Source organism: Aythya fuligula, chromosome 4, assembly GCF_009819795.1.
Source record: "Aythya fuligula isolate bAytFul2 chromosome 4, bAytFul2.pri, whole genome shotgun sequence".
Taxonomy (NCBI): Eukaryota; Metazoa; Chordata; class Aves; order Anseriformes; family Anatidae; genus Aythya; species Aythya fuligula.
Window position 1 is genome coordinate 60,719,630 of NC_045562.1, and position 14,679 is coordinate 60,734,308.

General features: G+C 38.9%; 1 protein-coding gene across 2 annotated transcripts; it reads left to right on the plus strand.

Annotated features, from left to right (window-relative positions):
* Positions 1–204: 204 nt before the first annotated feature.
* Positions 205–8,739, plus strand: QDPR (quinoid dihydropteridine reductase). 2 transcript variants are annotated; one of them, XM_032187439.1, is made up of 7 exons: positions 207–352; positions 486–578; positions 1,618–1,714; positions 2,675–2,815; positions 5,137–5,245; positions 5,766–5,849; positions 7,913–8,739. In XM_032187439.1, exons 1-7 carry the CDS (start codon positions 266–268, stop codon positions 8,016–8,018), a joined length of 717 nt encoding a protein of 238 aa, XP_032043330.1. In that variant the 5' UTR covers positions 207–265; the 3' UTR covers positions 8,019–8,739. The 2 variants fall into 2 exon arrangements, with proteins under 2 accessions (XP_032043329.1, XP_032043330.1); XM_032187438.1 differs by lacking the exons at positions 5,137–5,245; positions 5,766–5,849; positions 7,913–8,739 and adding an exon at positions 3,795–4,531 and having other exon boundaries at positions 205–352.
* The last annotated feature ends 5,940 nt before the right edge of the window (positions 8,740–14,679 follow it).

Sequence of the window (14,679 nt, forward strand, 5' to 3'; positions counted from 1 at the left end):
ATTGCTCGCACTCCTACAGTTACAGCCCCCTACAGGCGCCCGCTAATTAACCCTCCCCTGAGGGAACACAACCCGCGGAGGCTGAGATTAAAACCCAGCGGCTCCTCAGGGCTCAACCCCAGCTCGTAGGCTCCTCCTGCTCCCGGTGCGAGGCGGAGGCAGCCGCCAGCCCCCCCGGCCCCGGGGGCGGCCCCTGTGTGGCGTTGGAGCGAGGCGAGGCTGGGGCCGGGCCAGAGCCGGAGCCGGAGCGGGGCAGGCAGCGAGCATGGCGGCGGCGGGCAGGGTGCTGGTGTACGGGGGCAGAGGGGCTCTGGGCTCGCAGTGCGTGCAGTACTTTAAGGCCAGGAACTGGGTGAGCGCCGGCAGGGCTGCTGCGGGCCCCGGGAGGGTGGGCGAGACGGGGCTGCTTTGGAGGGGGGGAGTTAAAGGGGGCGAGAGCGAAGGGTGCCCCGCCGGGCGCTAACGGTGCCTTCTCGCCGCCCCAGTGGGTCGCCAGCATCGACCTGGCCGAGAACGAGGATGCCAACGCCAACGTGGTGGTGAGGACGACAGAGTCCTTCCCCGAGCAGGCCGAGCAGGTGGGAGCGCGTCGCGGGGTCGGGGGGAGGTCCATCGGGGAAGGGGTGAAGCCCCTCGGTCCGGGCTCCATGCACTGGGTTTGCACCCACTCGCCATAAACCCTCTCTTTGAGAAGCACTGAGGCCCCCCAGCAGTGAGCAACCCGCTGGTTTTGGTACCCGGCTGCTGTACCCTGAACTCAGGGGTGCCACCATTTGCCAGCTACTTCTTAATTCTTTTTATTTTTCACTTTCCTTTTAACTGCTTGGAGGCATGGGTTTGCAGAAGAGCTTGATTTGGGAGTTTAGAAGTTACCCTATGTTGTCACTCAGAATGTGTCGCACTTGTGTATTATCTTCCTCTTTGTTACCTGAAGGGCTGCGGGCAGAATGAGATTACTTTAATCAAGGTGGATTAGGACATCTTGAAACGCAGCACTCCTTTCTCAAGTCCTGTCTGTGTTGTATAGCTGGATGGTAATGCTGAAAACATTTCCCAGTAGGGTTTACACTGTGACAGAAAATTGACAACCAACAAATTCATTACCAAGTGCAAAGTCTCATTTGAAAGAGAAAGAAATACTGGGTATTTAAAAGCCTACATACTCAAATCCAAGGATGTGGTTCATAAGGAGGCTTTAGTTGTTTGTTTCTTGTGCTATCATTGGAAATGTCACAGAAGCAGTGCTGATCAGACCTGGAGTTTCATTTCCCATATTATTAAACAACACAGTGTGCAGAGAAGAACCTGTCCAAAAGTAAGTCGCAAATGAAAAATGATGGTATAGGTAAGGATCAGATCTTTCAGTCCTGCTCACATCAGTTATTGCCAGTGACGTCGCACACTGTGCAGTCTGACTTACATCTACAGTTAGCTTTCAACTCAATTATTGAATTGATAGATCATAAATGTTAATTTTGTGCAGCTATTTAGGTTGCTGTTGTTCGTTGTTTTTTGTTTTTCAGTTACATAGTTGAGTAATATTAAGGCATTCTTGGTATTTACTCTTTTACCTTACAAATTCAATGTTTTCAGAATGTTTTGTTCTGTGTTTTGAAGGTGACAGCAGAGATTGGGAAGCTTCTTGGTGAAGAAAAGGTGGATGCGATCCTGTGTGTAGCAGGAGGATGGGCTGGAGGCAGTGCCAAAGCTAAATGTAAGCCGGTGCATGCTAGCAAATACATGATTGAAATCTGAGAGGAATCCTTAAAAATAGTGGTAATAAAGGTCTTTGAAATCATCTTTTATCCTGAGTCCAGAAGAAGTTAGCCTAATAGTGCAAAGTAGTTCAGTCACAATGTTTGTGAGCACTCTTCTCAATTATCGGTGCCTGTTAAATTTCCAAAACTTCATGTGCTATATAGAAGAGTTCAGCATTATCTCTGAACTAACTTTTGCCAAGGTTATGTGCGTCAGGCATATTACATAAGATACTGGCTGAGTGGAACTTGATCTTTTTGCCCAAATCATTGCTTTATGCGTAAAACCTCAGTTGTCTGATGCAGTTCTGAGCTATTAGTATACAATACAGTGTTGGAAGGAGCTGTCTGATGACCAGAGGCTGTGCTAGAGGGGGACAAAAAAGTCCTCAGTTTATAAAGCTTTTAAATATATAATATTCAGGAAATTGTTTTATGCTTTATGTACTAGTGTAGAGACTTTTTTTTTTTTTTTTTTTAAAAAAAGCCTTTCTGTCTGGACTAAGTCTGTTAAAACGTGGTGTTTTCCTTCCCCTTCCTTGTTCAGACATCATATGCAAAATTTTCACTTTAAAGAGAGAATATGAGAAGACATGCACAGTTAAATCAGAGTGAATACTTTTATAGAATTGCATTATATTGGATTGTTATAAATTTCCACAGTAATTTGAATGAGGTGATGGATCATACCCTACTATCCTTCCAATAACATTACTATGAATTAAGGTTATTTTGGGATCAAGTGATCAGCTTGATCAACTGCTTGATTCAGCTCCTTTATCTCTTGGAGATAGAAAGCATGTTTTTATAGTACTTTGCATAGTACTGTTGCACTCTGTGATATCGTAGGTATCACATGGAAATCATAGGTAGAAGTCTTGTTGTTAAGTTACCTACCTAATTCTCTTCCAAATCAGCTTTGTACAAAAACTGTGATCTGATGTGGAAACAGAGTGTTTGGACATCCACTATTTCCAGTCACCTAGCCACAAAGCATCTGAAGGAAGGAGGTCTTCTGACTCTGACAGGAGCTCAAGCTGCTTTATCTGGAACTCCAGGTAAAATGCCATGCACGATAACTATTAGGACATAAGCAGTTCTAGCTATACCTTAGTCTGTTCATGAAAAAAAAACAGTTTCTTGTCATCTAATAGAAATGGAAAATTGCTGCTGAAACGCTTAAGGCAAGTGTAATTTTACAGATGGCAATACTGAATCTCTTGAAACAGGAGTGCAAACAAAACCGCTATTAAGTAATGCTTGACATGCATTCATGAAATATGCTTGGCTAATACGCAGTACAATAGAAAAAGTAACTTGGAAAATTTTGAAGTACTGTGAAGCACACATCAGTAAGTATAGTACTTAAATGAAGTCAAATATCTTATTTGCGTTCTGAAAGGCAGTGTCCTTAGTTGTCCAGTTTTTCAATCAGTGATGACTCAGCTAATTTTATTAAACGTGCTTGTCCTGTTCATGTTCTGATTCCAGTCCACCTTTGCTTCAGACACAGATAAGCTTGTTGACTTTCAGCTTTGCCCTTCGGTAGCTATTTAGTACAAACTTTTTCCTGAGATTTTATTTTTTTCTCATCTCACTCCTAGGCGTGTTGGTCTGCATGGAGAAAATCTGGGAACAATTTAAAATTAAAAAAACAGCAGCACAGAAGCCCACAGGCAGGGAAAGTTTTTGTTGAAACAAATGCTCTTATTTCTCAATCTTCTTCTAGTGTGAATTCAACAATATTTTGATGAGACATAGCTATTATTTTTTTAAATAATAAAATTAATGAATATTTGTGAAAGCCTTGTCTAAAATAGTTCAGGAGAAATATGCTGTGTTCTCTAGTTAATGCAGCTGTAAATACAGTAGATAAATCATCTGGCCTAGTCTGAAGATAAAAGGATTATTTTATGTGAATCAGCAGACGAATAATTTACTGTGTACTACTGACTGACAATATACAGATGAAAAAAAAAAAAGGGAACTGTGGCAAACTTTCATGATGTTTTTTGTTTGGTTCATTTTGGGATGTAGGGACCACAACACAGGAATCGGTGATTTGCTTTCATGTTTTGAACTGGCTGTTTTCAACAAGTCTGGAATTAAAAAAGAAAACACATAGCAGTGCTTTGGGCAAACACATGCAACTTGTTAACATCAGGAAGAATTGGGAAAGAAATGTTACTCAACTTTTGTAAATATGCCTTGTTAGTCTTGTTATTACCAGCTATTATGGAAGGAATTATCTCTTTTGTTTTCGCTTACTGTGTTATTTTCTTTTCATCTGTGAAAATGCTGAGTCACTTAATGCAAATTGAAGATAAATGAAAATAATATAAGTTATAGAAGCAGTCTGATAGGGATAGTGAAGAAATACAGGTTTAAGAAAGCTGATGGTTTAGAGAAGAGGCAAGAGGGAACTATGATAGAAATGCAAATATTTTGTAGTCATAACGAAATGTTAGCTACCACTGCCCATGATTCCTCCTAATAAACATGTTTGTTTTACAATATGTCTTAACTGAATATAACAGAAATATTTCTACAATGTGAAACTCCCTGTGTACCTTCATTACAAGGTACTTCCTCACAAACATTGAGAAGAGGTTTTACAGTTGTGTAGATGGGTAGAAAGGCATCCAGTTGTAGTACATAAAATACACTTATTTTTCCTACACTCCTAATCTGTTAGGCTACTTGGCAGATACATACCATGAGACATCTCAGACCTGGAGCACCCTGATAGTCCAAATCTTGTACGTAAGCAGTGTGCAGGATGCTCTCCTTCCCATGCATCTTACACTGCTAAATACTGGCTGCCTAGAAAGCAGCAGTGTTTGGGAAGAAGTTGGTTTTACATGCAGGTTATTCAGTCACTTTGTACTTTTAAGGGGTATGGGTTGTATTTGTTTTTCTGTTTGTTTGTTTTATAGTCAGGATACTGACCAGGTGAACTACTGTTTCAGAGAGAAATGAGCTGTATCTGTTTAGGTCTAAAACTGCAAATACCTTAGTCATGCTTAAAGTTAACAGGTGATTTATTTAATAAAAAGCTCTTCACGCTTACTAGTTTAGTTTTGTAACCCTATAAGTCCAATTCTTCAGGATGCATTTTGGAGCATTAGCTGAAGATGCATAACTCAGTAAGTTTCTTACTTCTGTAATGGTGAGTAAATTGAACTTTGTGGTAGTTCCAGGACATCTAGTAAGAATTGTTGGGATTTTTTTCTTAAAACATATTTTAAGTTTGATTCTGTTCTGGCTGTGGTAAGTGATCTGACAAACAGTAAATTTAAGATAACAGGAGTTTCTGTCATAGTGCTGGTATTGAGAGCTGCATTGATTATGCTCTAATTTGTCTGTTTTTAACCGCTAGGAATGATTGGCTATGGCATGGCCAAAGGAGCAGTGCACCAGCTTTGTCAGAGTTTGGCTGGTACCAATAGTGGCTTGCCATCTGGTTCTGCTGCTGTTGCTGTTTTACCGTAAGTGATTGCAGTCACCTCTGCCTGTATCATTTTATTTAACTTCTACTGTAATCGTATTGATATGGGTGTGATGTCCTGTCCACAGTACTCAAATAGCTGCTTAGACTGACATAGTTTCATAGGGAAAGGATGCATGTTGAACATATGCGAATAATGATGTGCAATATATCCTAAAAATTATACTTTTTTCCTTTTCTTTGCAAAACAGTAGTGGATTAAAATATCATTTGATTTTAATGAGCATGAGAGAGACTGGAAGGATCCGTGGGCTAAGTGATAACCTTAATGGGCTGGATGTCATCAGGAAGCCAGGTAGCTAAGGGGTTATAGGCTGTGATCCTTTGATATACATTGAAGCTGATGGTTATATGCTGTTAACATATGTAGAGGATGCAAAGAAAATCCATACCACGTGGTATATAAAAGTTGAGCATATGTTGCAGTGATGAATAGAAGCAGGTGGCTCTTATCAGAAACAGTATGTACAAATAAAAGTTTTATCTCATTTTAATCACAGGGTTACCTTGGATACACCAGCAAACAGGAAATCAATGCCTGACGCAGACTTCAGCTCCTGGACATCCTTAGAATTCATTGCTGAGTGAGTATACATGTGATAAGTAAGCAGTTCCTTACTGGGCCTTTTCCTGCTGCATCCTACTGCATGTTGTTCCTAAGTAGCTGTCTTGCATTGGAGGGTTTGGGTTGTGTGTGTTTTTTTTGTTTTGTTTTGTTTTGTTTTGTTTCCCCATCATTTCCCTGATCCTGTATGTCTTCAAATCACATTAGGCCTCTTGCACAAGCTTCCTAACTGGAGAAAATTAGCTCAACTCCATCAGCTTCAGCATTTCTACACCAGTTATAGTGACAAGGCAGATAGCCTTAAGCAGTTGGAAGCCAGAGAATCTCATATAGCCAGTAGACAAATTAAATTACAGACAGCAGATGCAGGAGTTTGTCTCAAAGGTAAACTGCAAATAGGCATGTAAACTTTGGTGTTGTTTATTTTAACACTATTACCCAGTTTTTGGTGTGTTAATTTGCTTCTTTTCACAGTTGGAAAAATTCCTACTCTTGTTTAGAAAAATTTAGTCAAGGTTTTTGTTTTTGTTTTTCCATTATTCAAAAGGCTTGTCCTGAGTGATGTTTCAAAATGCTGAAACTTCAGCTGCAGCTTATTCAGCAACAGGCTGAGACAATGTTTATTGTTTCTAATTTCTCCAAGAGATGGTGCAGAATATGTGCTGCCTTCTCCAACATGATGGAGAGTAGCAAAGAAAATAATGGACACAGCTGTTTTGCCTTTTTGAGGAAAAAATGAAAAGGAATCAACTTCCGTGTTGTAAAGGACATAATGTTTTTCTTTACTCTCACTAATTCAAAAGCTTTTAGAACTGACACTGAAATAGCATTTACCTATTGCTACTTGTTCAGAGTAGTTGTGGCATTTAGTTTTCTTGTGATGTGAATTTTTATTCAGTTGGATGTCAGAGTGGAAAATATTTTTTGGTTTGAGAAGCTTATACAGCTGTTCAGTGTGGTTCTTTAAGTGTCCCATCAATTGAGTTTAGTTGACCTAAAAATGTTCAAAAAAAGTTCTTTATTGTGCTTAACCAGATGTTGTGGTTTTACAAATTAATTTTTAACTTCTAAAGAGTATTTCCTTATGGGAGAACTAGGTTCAGTGTGTTGTTTTGTTTCTTAGCTTCCAATTCTCTGAACTTAAATCCAGCTTTGAAAACTGAAAAGTTCACTGGTGCTGAAAGAAAGAATTCTAGTGTTGTTTTGATTTTGGTAACATCTGCATCGTAGAAAGGATGCAGGAACTCTTTTTTTCTCATGAGGTTCTTGCATTTTGAAGCCTGTTGTATCCATATATGTTGTGTCAGATGGCAAGATGTTCCGAAATGGCGGTTGCTCTGTCTACAATAGTGGAAAGGCTGATGGACCTGAAAAATGTTGTTGTTTTTTTTTTTTCTCTATTAGTTTTGATGAGTGTTTTGATAAGTGTTCTGGTGTGCTAACTAGAATGAGATCATCTTACTCAGTGTGTGTTGGATGTCTTAGCGCTTTCTGTGCTTACGCTGAGACTAATTTCAACATTAAATACGTGATGGCAAATTGGCAGAAAAATGGGCTAAGAAAGAAGGACTTGGAAAGAAAGGGTACTTGCACAGGTTGAAAGGCAAGGGGGTAGGTGGGGCAAGAATGAATACAGTACAGAGATACCGGGGGAAATGAAATTATTTAACCTGTATGGTTTAGCCTATAAGGCTAAAATATGGTTGCTAAACCATATTCCCAAATTTTTTACATGTTATAAAGGCAATTTAAGTAGCCACTCCCTCCCCCTTTTCATGTTTTTTTTAACTTGGGAAAAACTTTTTGACATCTTCCTGTTTTTATGCAACTCCTGGCCTTTTGCTTTGAAGTGTTCTGAAAATCCTGCATATGTACTACAAAGCCCTTGTGATTTCTCTGGACCTCTGTCGTACTCTGAGGGTCTGAATCCAGTGATTGTACTGCTAGTTTGTGACATGCATAGAAATCACTACAGAGAGGTAGGAAAAGAAGGAGAATCAGTAGGCTTTTATGACTGATAGCGTGTGTGTGTGTATATTTTCTCTCCTCCTCATTCTGTTTTTTCTATTTATTTTAAAACAGAACCTTTTATGATTGGATAACAGGAAAGAATCGACCAAATTCAGGGAGTCTAATCCAGGTGATAACTACAGGAGGGAAGACTGAACTAGTTCCAGCACATCTTTGATGTCAGTCACTTAAGATGGTGAAACTTCATCAAAGAAGAAGCTATGGAAAGTCTGACTGCCAGCATAATTTGGATGGTCTCATGTATCCAGTAATTGTAATCATGTCATTATTGGAACCAAATCTGAAGTAGTATTTTTGTGCTGTCTGTTGTGAGCTGTCTGCATTTATTTACTGACAAGTACTACGTACTTGTCCCTAAATAAAAGTTGAAGGCTTTAAAGTCTGTAGATGCTCAAATCCTGAGCATTATGTGATCACTTACACATTTTTTCTGAAATGGGAATTGTGCTTATGTTGTGTAATCACATATGTAATGGTTGGATTCTTTTCTCAGCCACTGTTTCTGGCAAGTTATTGTGAATCTTCCAGGAGTCTTCTTCTTTCTCTGCCTGGGAACATAGCCCCACCCGTGCATATTATGTTGACTGTAACTGTAGGAAACGTGGTGATCATATATCCTTGTCTTGTAACACTTTTCTTGTGAATGTTCCACTGGAGTTAATGGAACTGTATAGGGATGGCTTACTTGAGAAGGACTTCCTAATTTGCCTTAGAGTTTATAAGCTGCTATCAGGCCTACAGTCGTAGGATAAAACAGTGGTTTTGCCAAATGTCTGTGCTTTTTCAAACAGGAAAGAACCATAATGACTAACACAAAGTGCTATAAAGAAGTATAAAGAAAAAAATACAAAACCATCTATTTGAGGAAAAAAAAACCTTCTATTTGAACGTGTTTTTTTGTGCTAAATAAATGTATATTGTTTTACATATTGGGCTGTCTCTATCACTGTAATACAAAGGGGAAAGGCTTTCAGCTGGAGGAAAAGTTCAGAAAAAGTTTAATTCCATTCTGCACTTAGATAATATCTCTACATGATGTAGCTGGATTGAAGTATTGCTGCTTCTGTGCACAGGCTTACATGGAACCAGCATTGCCAGGTTTTGAGAACGCCTTGAAAATAGATCTCAAGTTCTATCTAAGTTGTATTTATTTATTTTAGTTACCTTCAGGGTTGTGCTGGGCATAGCTCTACTGCCATGAGTCAGGAACCTTTTCTCTTTCCCAGTAAGAAAAAAAACCTTCAGGTGCCCATGCTGATTTTAACATGGTCAGATGGCTGTGTGATTGCCTTTTTCTTGTATGACTGTTGCTTTACTCATTTTGTTTAGCTGGATGGTATAGAGGGAAAATTCTGTGTCTTGTCAAATCAGTCAAGAACTGTCAAATTATGGTGCTGCTTTTGATCTTAAATGGAAGACTAGCAACCGTTCTGTGTAAGCAGCAATTTCTGCAGGTTAAGAGTACAGACAAACTGCAAGGTACTGATGAGGAATGAAAGGGTAAAGTGTTAGTATATTATTCTGGAAAATTGAAGAGCTATCGTACTACAGGCTTGCATCATTTGAAGGCTTCCCTTTGCCAAGCTAGTTGAATTTCCAAATTGCTTTCAATTTGTTTGTGTTGTGTCTTCTCATGAACATGTATTGAATCAGGTCTCAGAAGCTCCCTGAAGAACAGATCAAACGCTCGAATTGTGAAGGGAGCGCAGCTTGGATTCCAGATCTGTGTTTATGTGGCTGTGTAAAAGTACAGTCAAGGACCTAGTAGGCTGAATGACTTATGGGTATCTCTGTAAAACTGCTGTGGCAAAAGATGGTAACATAGTATATGGGACTTAAGACACTAACAGAGAATCTTTTATTTGCTATGGGCTACAAGTGCTTTTCGAGCATCTTTGAATAATACGTACATACCTGGACCTTAATGATATTAATAACATGGTGAAAAAATTCCACATGACAATAGTCATTAACTTAAGTTGAAGGCTGTAAATAACCAACCCTGAGATTATACAGAGGGAGGAAGGGACAGCAGGTTTAAATTTTGATAAAGAGCAAAAAGTCAAAAAGAAAATGAGATGCGATCCATTGCCTGATTAATTTCTTTTCCATTAAGACAACCTGGTAGTCCTGGTAGGAAAACATGAGGCAAATCTATTTCAGACCTAGCTGCTTCGGATGTGTTTTGCCGGTGTCAGAGATAAGGCCTGGAAAACAGAGGTGGTGTTTACACTATGCTACAGAGAGGGTTGCCAAGCCTGTGGTAGCCTAACCAGGTTAGTTATCTCTTTTCACATGACATGGTATGACTGCAGCAGTGCAGATCTAGAAGCACAACTGCTGTGTCAGGACAATGGTGAAATGTAGCCACTGTAGCTTACAGTGCAGAGCACTGTCAGGCATTGAACCAGCTGTGTGTATCCTGACTACTATCTCACCTAGATAGTTAAATGAAAGGCTACAGTCAATGTAAGAGAGATAAGCTGTATAAGCTCATGAGATGGAAGAAATCCTTGCTGAGTGGCATGTGATGTAGTAACAGGTAGATCTTCAGTTAAGCTTCCCTTCTTCCACTTCTTGTCTGAAGGAGGAGGAATGGTAGAAAATGTGGCATAAAAAGTGTCTACCTCACAGTCCTCACTCATCTTGTACTGGTGCCTGCTGGAAAGTGTTAATCTAGCTATAGAAAAACACAGTATGCTGACTGTAGCAATGTAAGAGTGGTGAAATACGCTGTGAATAGTGTTAAAACATAACTATGAATGGAAGAGTTGGATGGATTGCTGTTTAGCAATTGCAGGTATCAGTGGAAAGGTACAAAAATGGCATTATCAAAGCTTGAGAAAAGAGAATGGTGTAGGCAAGTCAAACTCATGGATAGATGTTGGAATCGATCCTTACAGGTCCCTTCCAACTCAGGATATTCTATAATTCTATTCGATGAGTTTGATGGAAAAGTCTTTACATGACTAGTTTCATCCTGTGTCTACAGACTTTTCTGTGGTTTAGTAACTGTCTTGGAAAAACAAACACCCCAATACTGCAGACATCCGCTGGGTTGCCTGGCTCCTTCAGCAAGCTCTGAGATCTGTTGGTGCTGTGATGAGAAGCAAGGATGTAGTCTGTGGGAACTGAGGGGAATTAATTCATATGAAATGCACACACACCATGAAACTGCAAGTCTGTTGGGAAGATTTTAGAAGTTAGTGCTTCTTCCAGAAATATGATACTTGATGAATTTCTAATTTAGTGTTGTTGAGAACCCTTGAGTTGTTCAGCATATTTTACTATGGCACAATCAACAACAGTGTAATAATGCTGGAGAAGCAAGAAGTTTATTCTCCTTTAATTTAAGGAATGTAACATTTTTTTTATATAAAGCAGATGAATGTACTTTATTTATTTAGCATTGTACAACTGGTGTCATATTCAAAAATTCACATATATAGAGCCAGTTTAGTCTGGCACTTTTTTATACAATTTTCTTTTGAAGATGCATATTACTGTTCATTAAAGAAAGAGATTAGTGGAAAAGGAAAGCACAAATCACGCCAGGCTGGTCAGCCTTGCTTCTGTACTCTAAGCCATTTGTGCTTAGCATTCTTGTTTCTACTGAAGTAGCATTATACAACCCCCTGCCACCCCCTCGCCTTTTTTTTTTTTTTTTTTTTTTTTTTTTTTTTTTTTCAGAAAAAGGGTGTTTTGAGACCAAAGCCAAGGTGCCTTTGAAAAGACAATGCAATTATGTGGTACATCCATACATGCACAGATGCAATTATCCAAACTGTGGCAGGCTGACACAGTAGCATTGGATACAAATGTGCCTCCTAAAATATGACTGCCAGAATGCCTTGGCAGCAGGAACAGGTCCATTCAGCATAAATATTTTTCTCCTGCAGATTAGAAAATATAGATTTTAGTGAAGCACAAGTAAGTATAAGATGCTTTTTCAGAAGAATATCAGTAGCATCACTGAAAATCCAAGGATTTCTGAATACTGGACAATAAGCTGTTCTAGGCATTTCTAGCATGAGACAATGAGAACTTGAGCTGCTGCTCAGAAAGAGGCCTTCATCTTGTGAAGCCTGACCCATGTGCACACCAGCTGCTTTGCAGAAACTTTGTTTTGTTGCAGGAATGAGTCTGAAATGGTCTGAAATGTTTTCAGATTTCACTATGAAATGTCTCAGGTTATTCAGAATTTAGTGCTTCAAAGCTGGATTTTTACAGGAAAATTAGTCTTCTACAAATTAGCTAATAGCAATTGCCACAAAATGATTTAAAATTTTGCTATGCACTCTTAATATTATGGAATGGTTTTCAGATATGATGGAGTCATATCTGAGTTGGTCAGCAGCTGCAGTTCTAAATTAACACAAAATTGCACTGTGAGATCTTTTGCTGAAATCATTCGTTATGCCTTTTTTTTTTTTTTTTTTTTTTTCTTCCCAGTGGTGGAATGAAAACCACAACCGCAACAAAAGTAGCATTTATTTTCTTGTTTATTCTTCCTTATATTGGCTCGCTGGAAGAAAACAGATGGAGACTGTAATAGTGTTCGGAGATGCTTCAGACTAACCCCCTTACAGCATTGAACAAGGTGAGAAGTAGGCAGACATCTGAAAAGCATCGCAGAAGTCAGCAGCAAATGTCAGTTGAGATGTAGACCCCTGTCAGACACTGTCATTCCTGCACTTTCTGAAACACCATGCTCTAAAGGATTTGTTTTATAAATACAGCCAGTCTCCTGCAGTCTGCGATGACTCTTCTGAGATACGATCACCGACTCCCACAGCTGAGTTGAGGCTGATCTTCGGGAATGCCAGCAGAGGGCAGAAACTTCCAATACATTGAGGATATTTCTTTACTGAATATGTAATGTTATTTTCAACAGTGAGGATTTTAATTGTGCCACAGTCTCTGCTGAGAGGCTCATCTTGCTTTGTTGCCTGTAATCCAGGCATCCCAGCCTTTTGTTCACTTTAGTACAAATGTATTACATATTCTGCATCCAGAAATTCCAAAAACCATTCCATCTTAAAAATAAATAAATAAATAAATTCCATGTTAAATAATAATAACAAACAGTGATTTCTACTCTTCTGTCCCCAAAAGACAGACAAGAAGACAAGGCTGTGAAATAGTACCACAACAGGGTGTGGCATTTCTGTTGAAGTGTTATCAGTAAGTGCATTGTCAATCAATATTCTGTCACACAGCTTTAAGGGCTTGGACACAATAAGAAGGGAAAGAGAGTATTTAGCTCCTGTACTGCACTTAAGGACTATAAGAAAATACAGAATTTCCTAACCCAACCAAAAGAATGAGCTGTTGAGATGAGATTGTTATTAACAAACAGATAGAACTCGGAAACAAAAGTTGATTAATTAATATGGGGTTTTGAATGTGGAAGTTTTAACTCCTTTGCCTGTGGAATAAAGTAATAATAATATGTATATATATATATATAAAAGTATTAAAGTATTATTTAGGAGAGAACAAAAAGTAGCAAGCCATATGACTGTTGTTTCTATAGTATGTTAGTCATTATTCAGTATCTCTTGTTGATATGAACTACACCACTAATTACAATATTTTCACAAACAAAAAGTCTGCAAAAGCCTTAAGATTGGAGCCCCTGGTTTCTGTTCCTGCTCTGGCTTCTGGTCTGCTGGAAGACTTTGAATGCATCTTCGCACCTATACCTCAGTTTCCTCATCTCCCAAATATATATGAGATGATTTTAAAGTGCTTTGAGAGCAACAGATGAAAACCAGGACATAGGAATGAACTACAGTTCTCTCTTCCACAAGCACACTAACAGAAGCTGAAAATAACCCACATTGTCAGAAGAGAAAGTAATGTAAAATCATGAGCACAAGCCAAAATCACATACAATGATTTGCCAGAGGTACTATGCCAGAGATTACATCAGACAAGTAATTTGGATGTTACTGTTACCTCTTCCTCTAGAGAGGTAGACTATGAATCTGGTAGTAGGTGGTGATAAGCGTCTAGCCAGCACAACGAGCATTAATGTTTTGTGAATGTCTCAGCTGGGATTTAAAAATTCAGTGTTGTTTTTAATTTTGAAAAACCAATTACTCTTTCTACCAGTGTACCCTAACATCTTAGTGAGAAGTGGCTGAGTAAATAATACAAATGAAGCCCATATTAGATTCTGGATCCACACAAGTTATTATGAAAATTATTTTCATATAAGCCTGTACACAAACATCGCAAAAAAGAAAGGAACCTTTTTGACTCCCAAGAAAGTATCTTTTCCAGATTATTCAGTTCCTTCTCATATACTCAGAATCTCAGATTTTTTTCTCCAGCCTCCATGTGAAGAATGACCAGACGCATAAAATGCCAGCCACAGTCATCCACATCTTTCCATATTATCCCAAACAGCAGAAAACAGATACAGTGCATCTAAAATTAGTGCCACATAGAGTATTTGCCCTTAAGAGCAGGAATGGCTGCCTTATGCATACATACACTACTGCACTAATGAGGCTGTTCATTACTCACATTACCTGATAAATAGTTTTAATTTTTTTTTTCAATAAAAAGTTTTGTTTCTCCTTCCAAAAAACAAAATGAAACAAACAAAAAAATCCAAACAAACAAACAAAAAAACACCCCAAACTTCCTGTTTGCAGGCCCATCTTCAACCAAAGTGTTATCTTTTTCATTATCTTTATAGTCCATGTGTGCAGGAACCATGCTATTAGCAGAACGAGGCTACATGGAAGACTAAAAAAGAGTATCTTTCCCCCTCCCCAGTCTCAGCTTTCTGTACTTTCACTGCTGCA

Excerpts from the sequence above, each read along its gene's own strand:
- QDPR (XM_032187439.1), top strand. The coding sequence starts at position 266 with ATGGCGGCGGCGGGCAGGGTGCTGGTGTACGGGGGCAGAGGGGCTCTG. Across the intron at positions 353-485 it reads ACTTTAAGGCCAGGAACTGG|TGGGTCGCCAGCATCGACCT; the intron begins GTGAGCGCCGGC and ends TCGCCGCCCCAG. Across the intron at positions 5,246-5,765 it reads GCTGCTGTTGCTGTTTTACC|GGTTACCTTGGATACACCAG; the intron begins GTAAGTGATTGC and ends TTTTAATCACAG.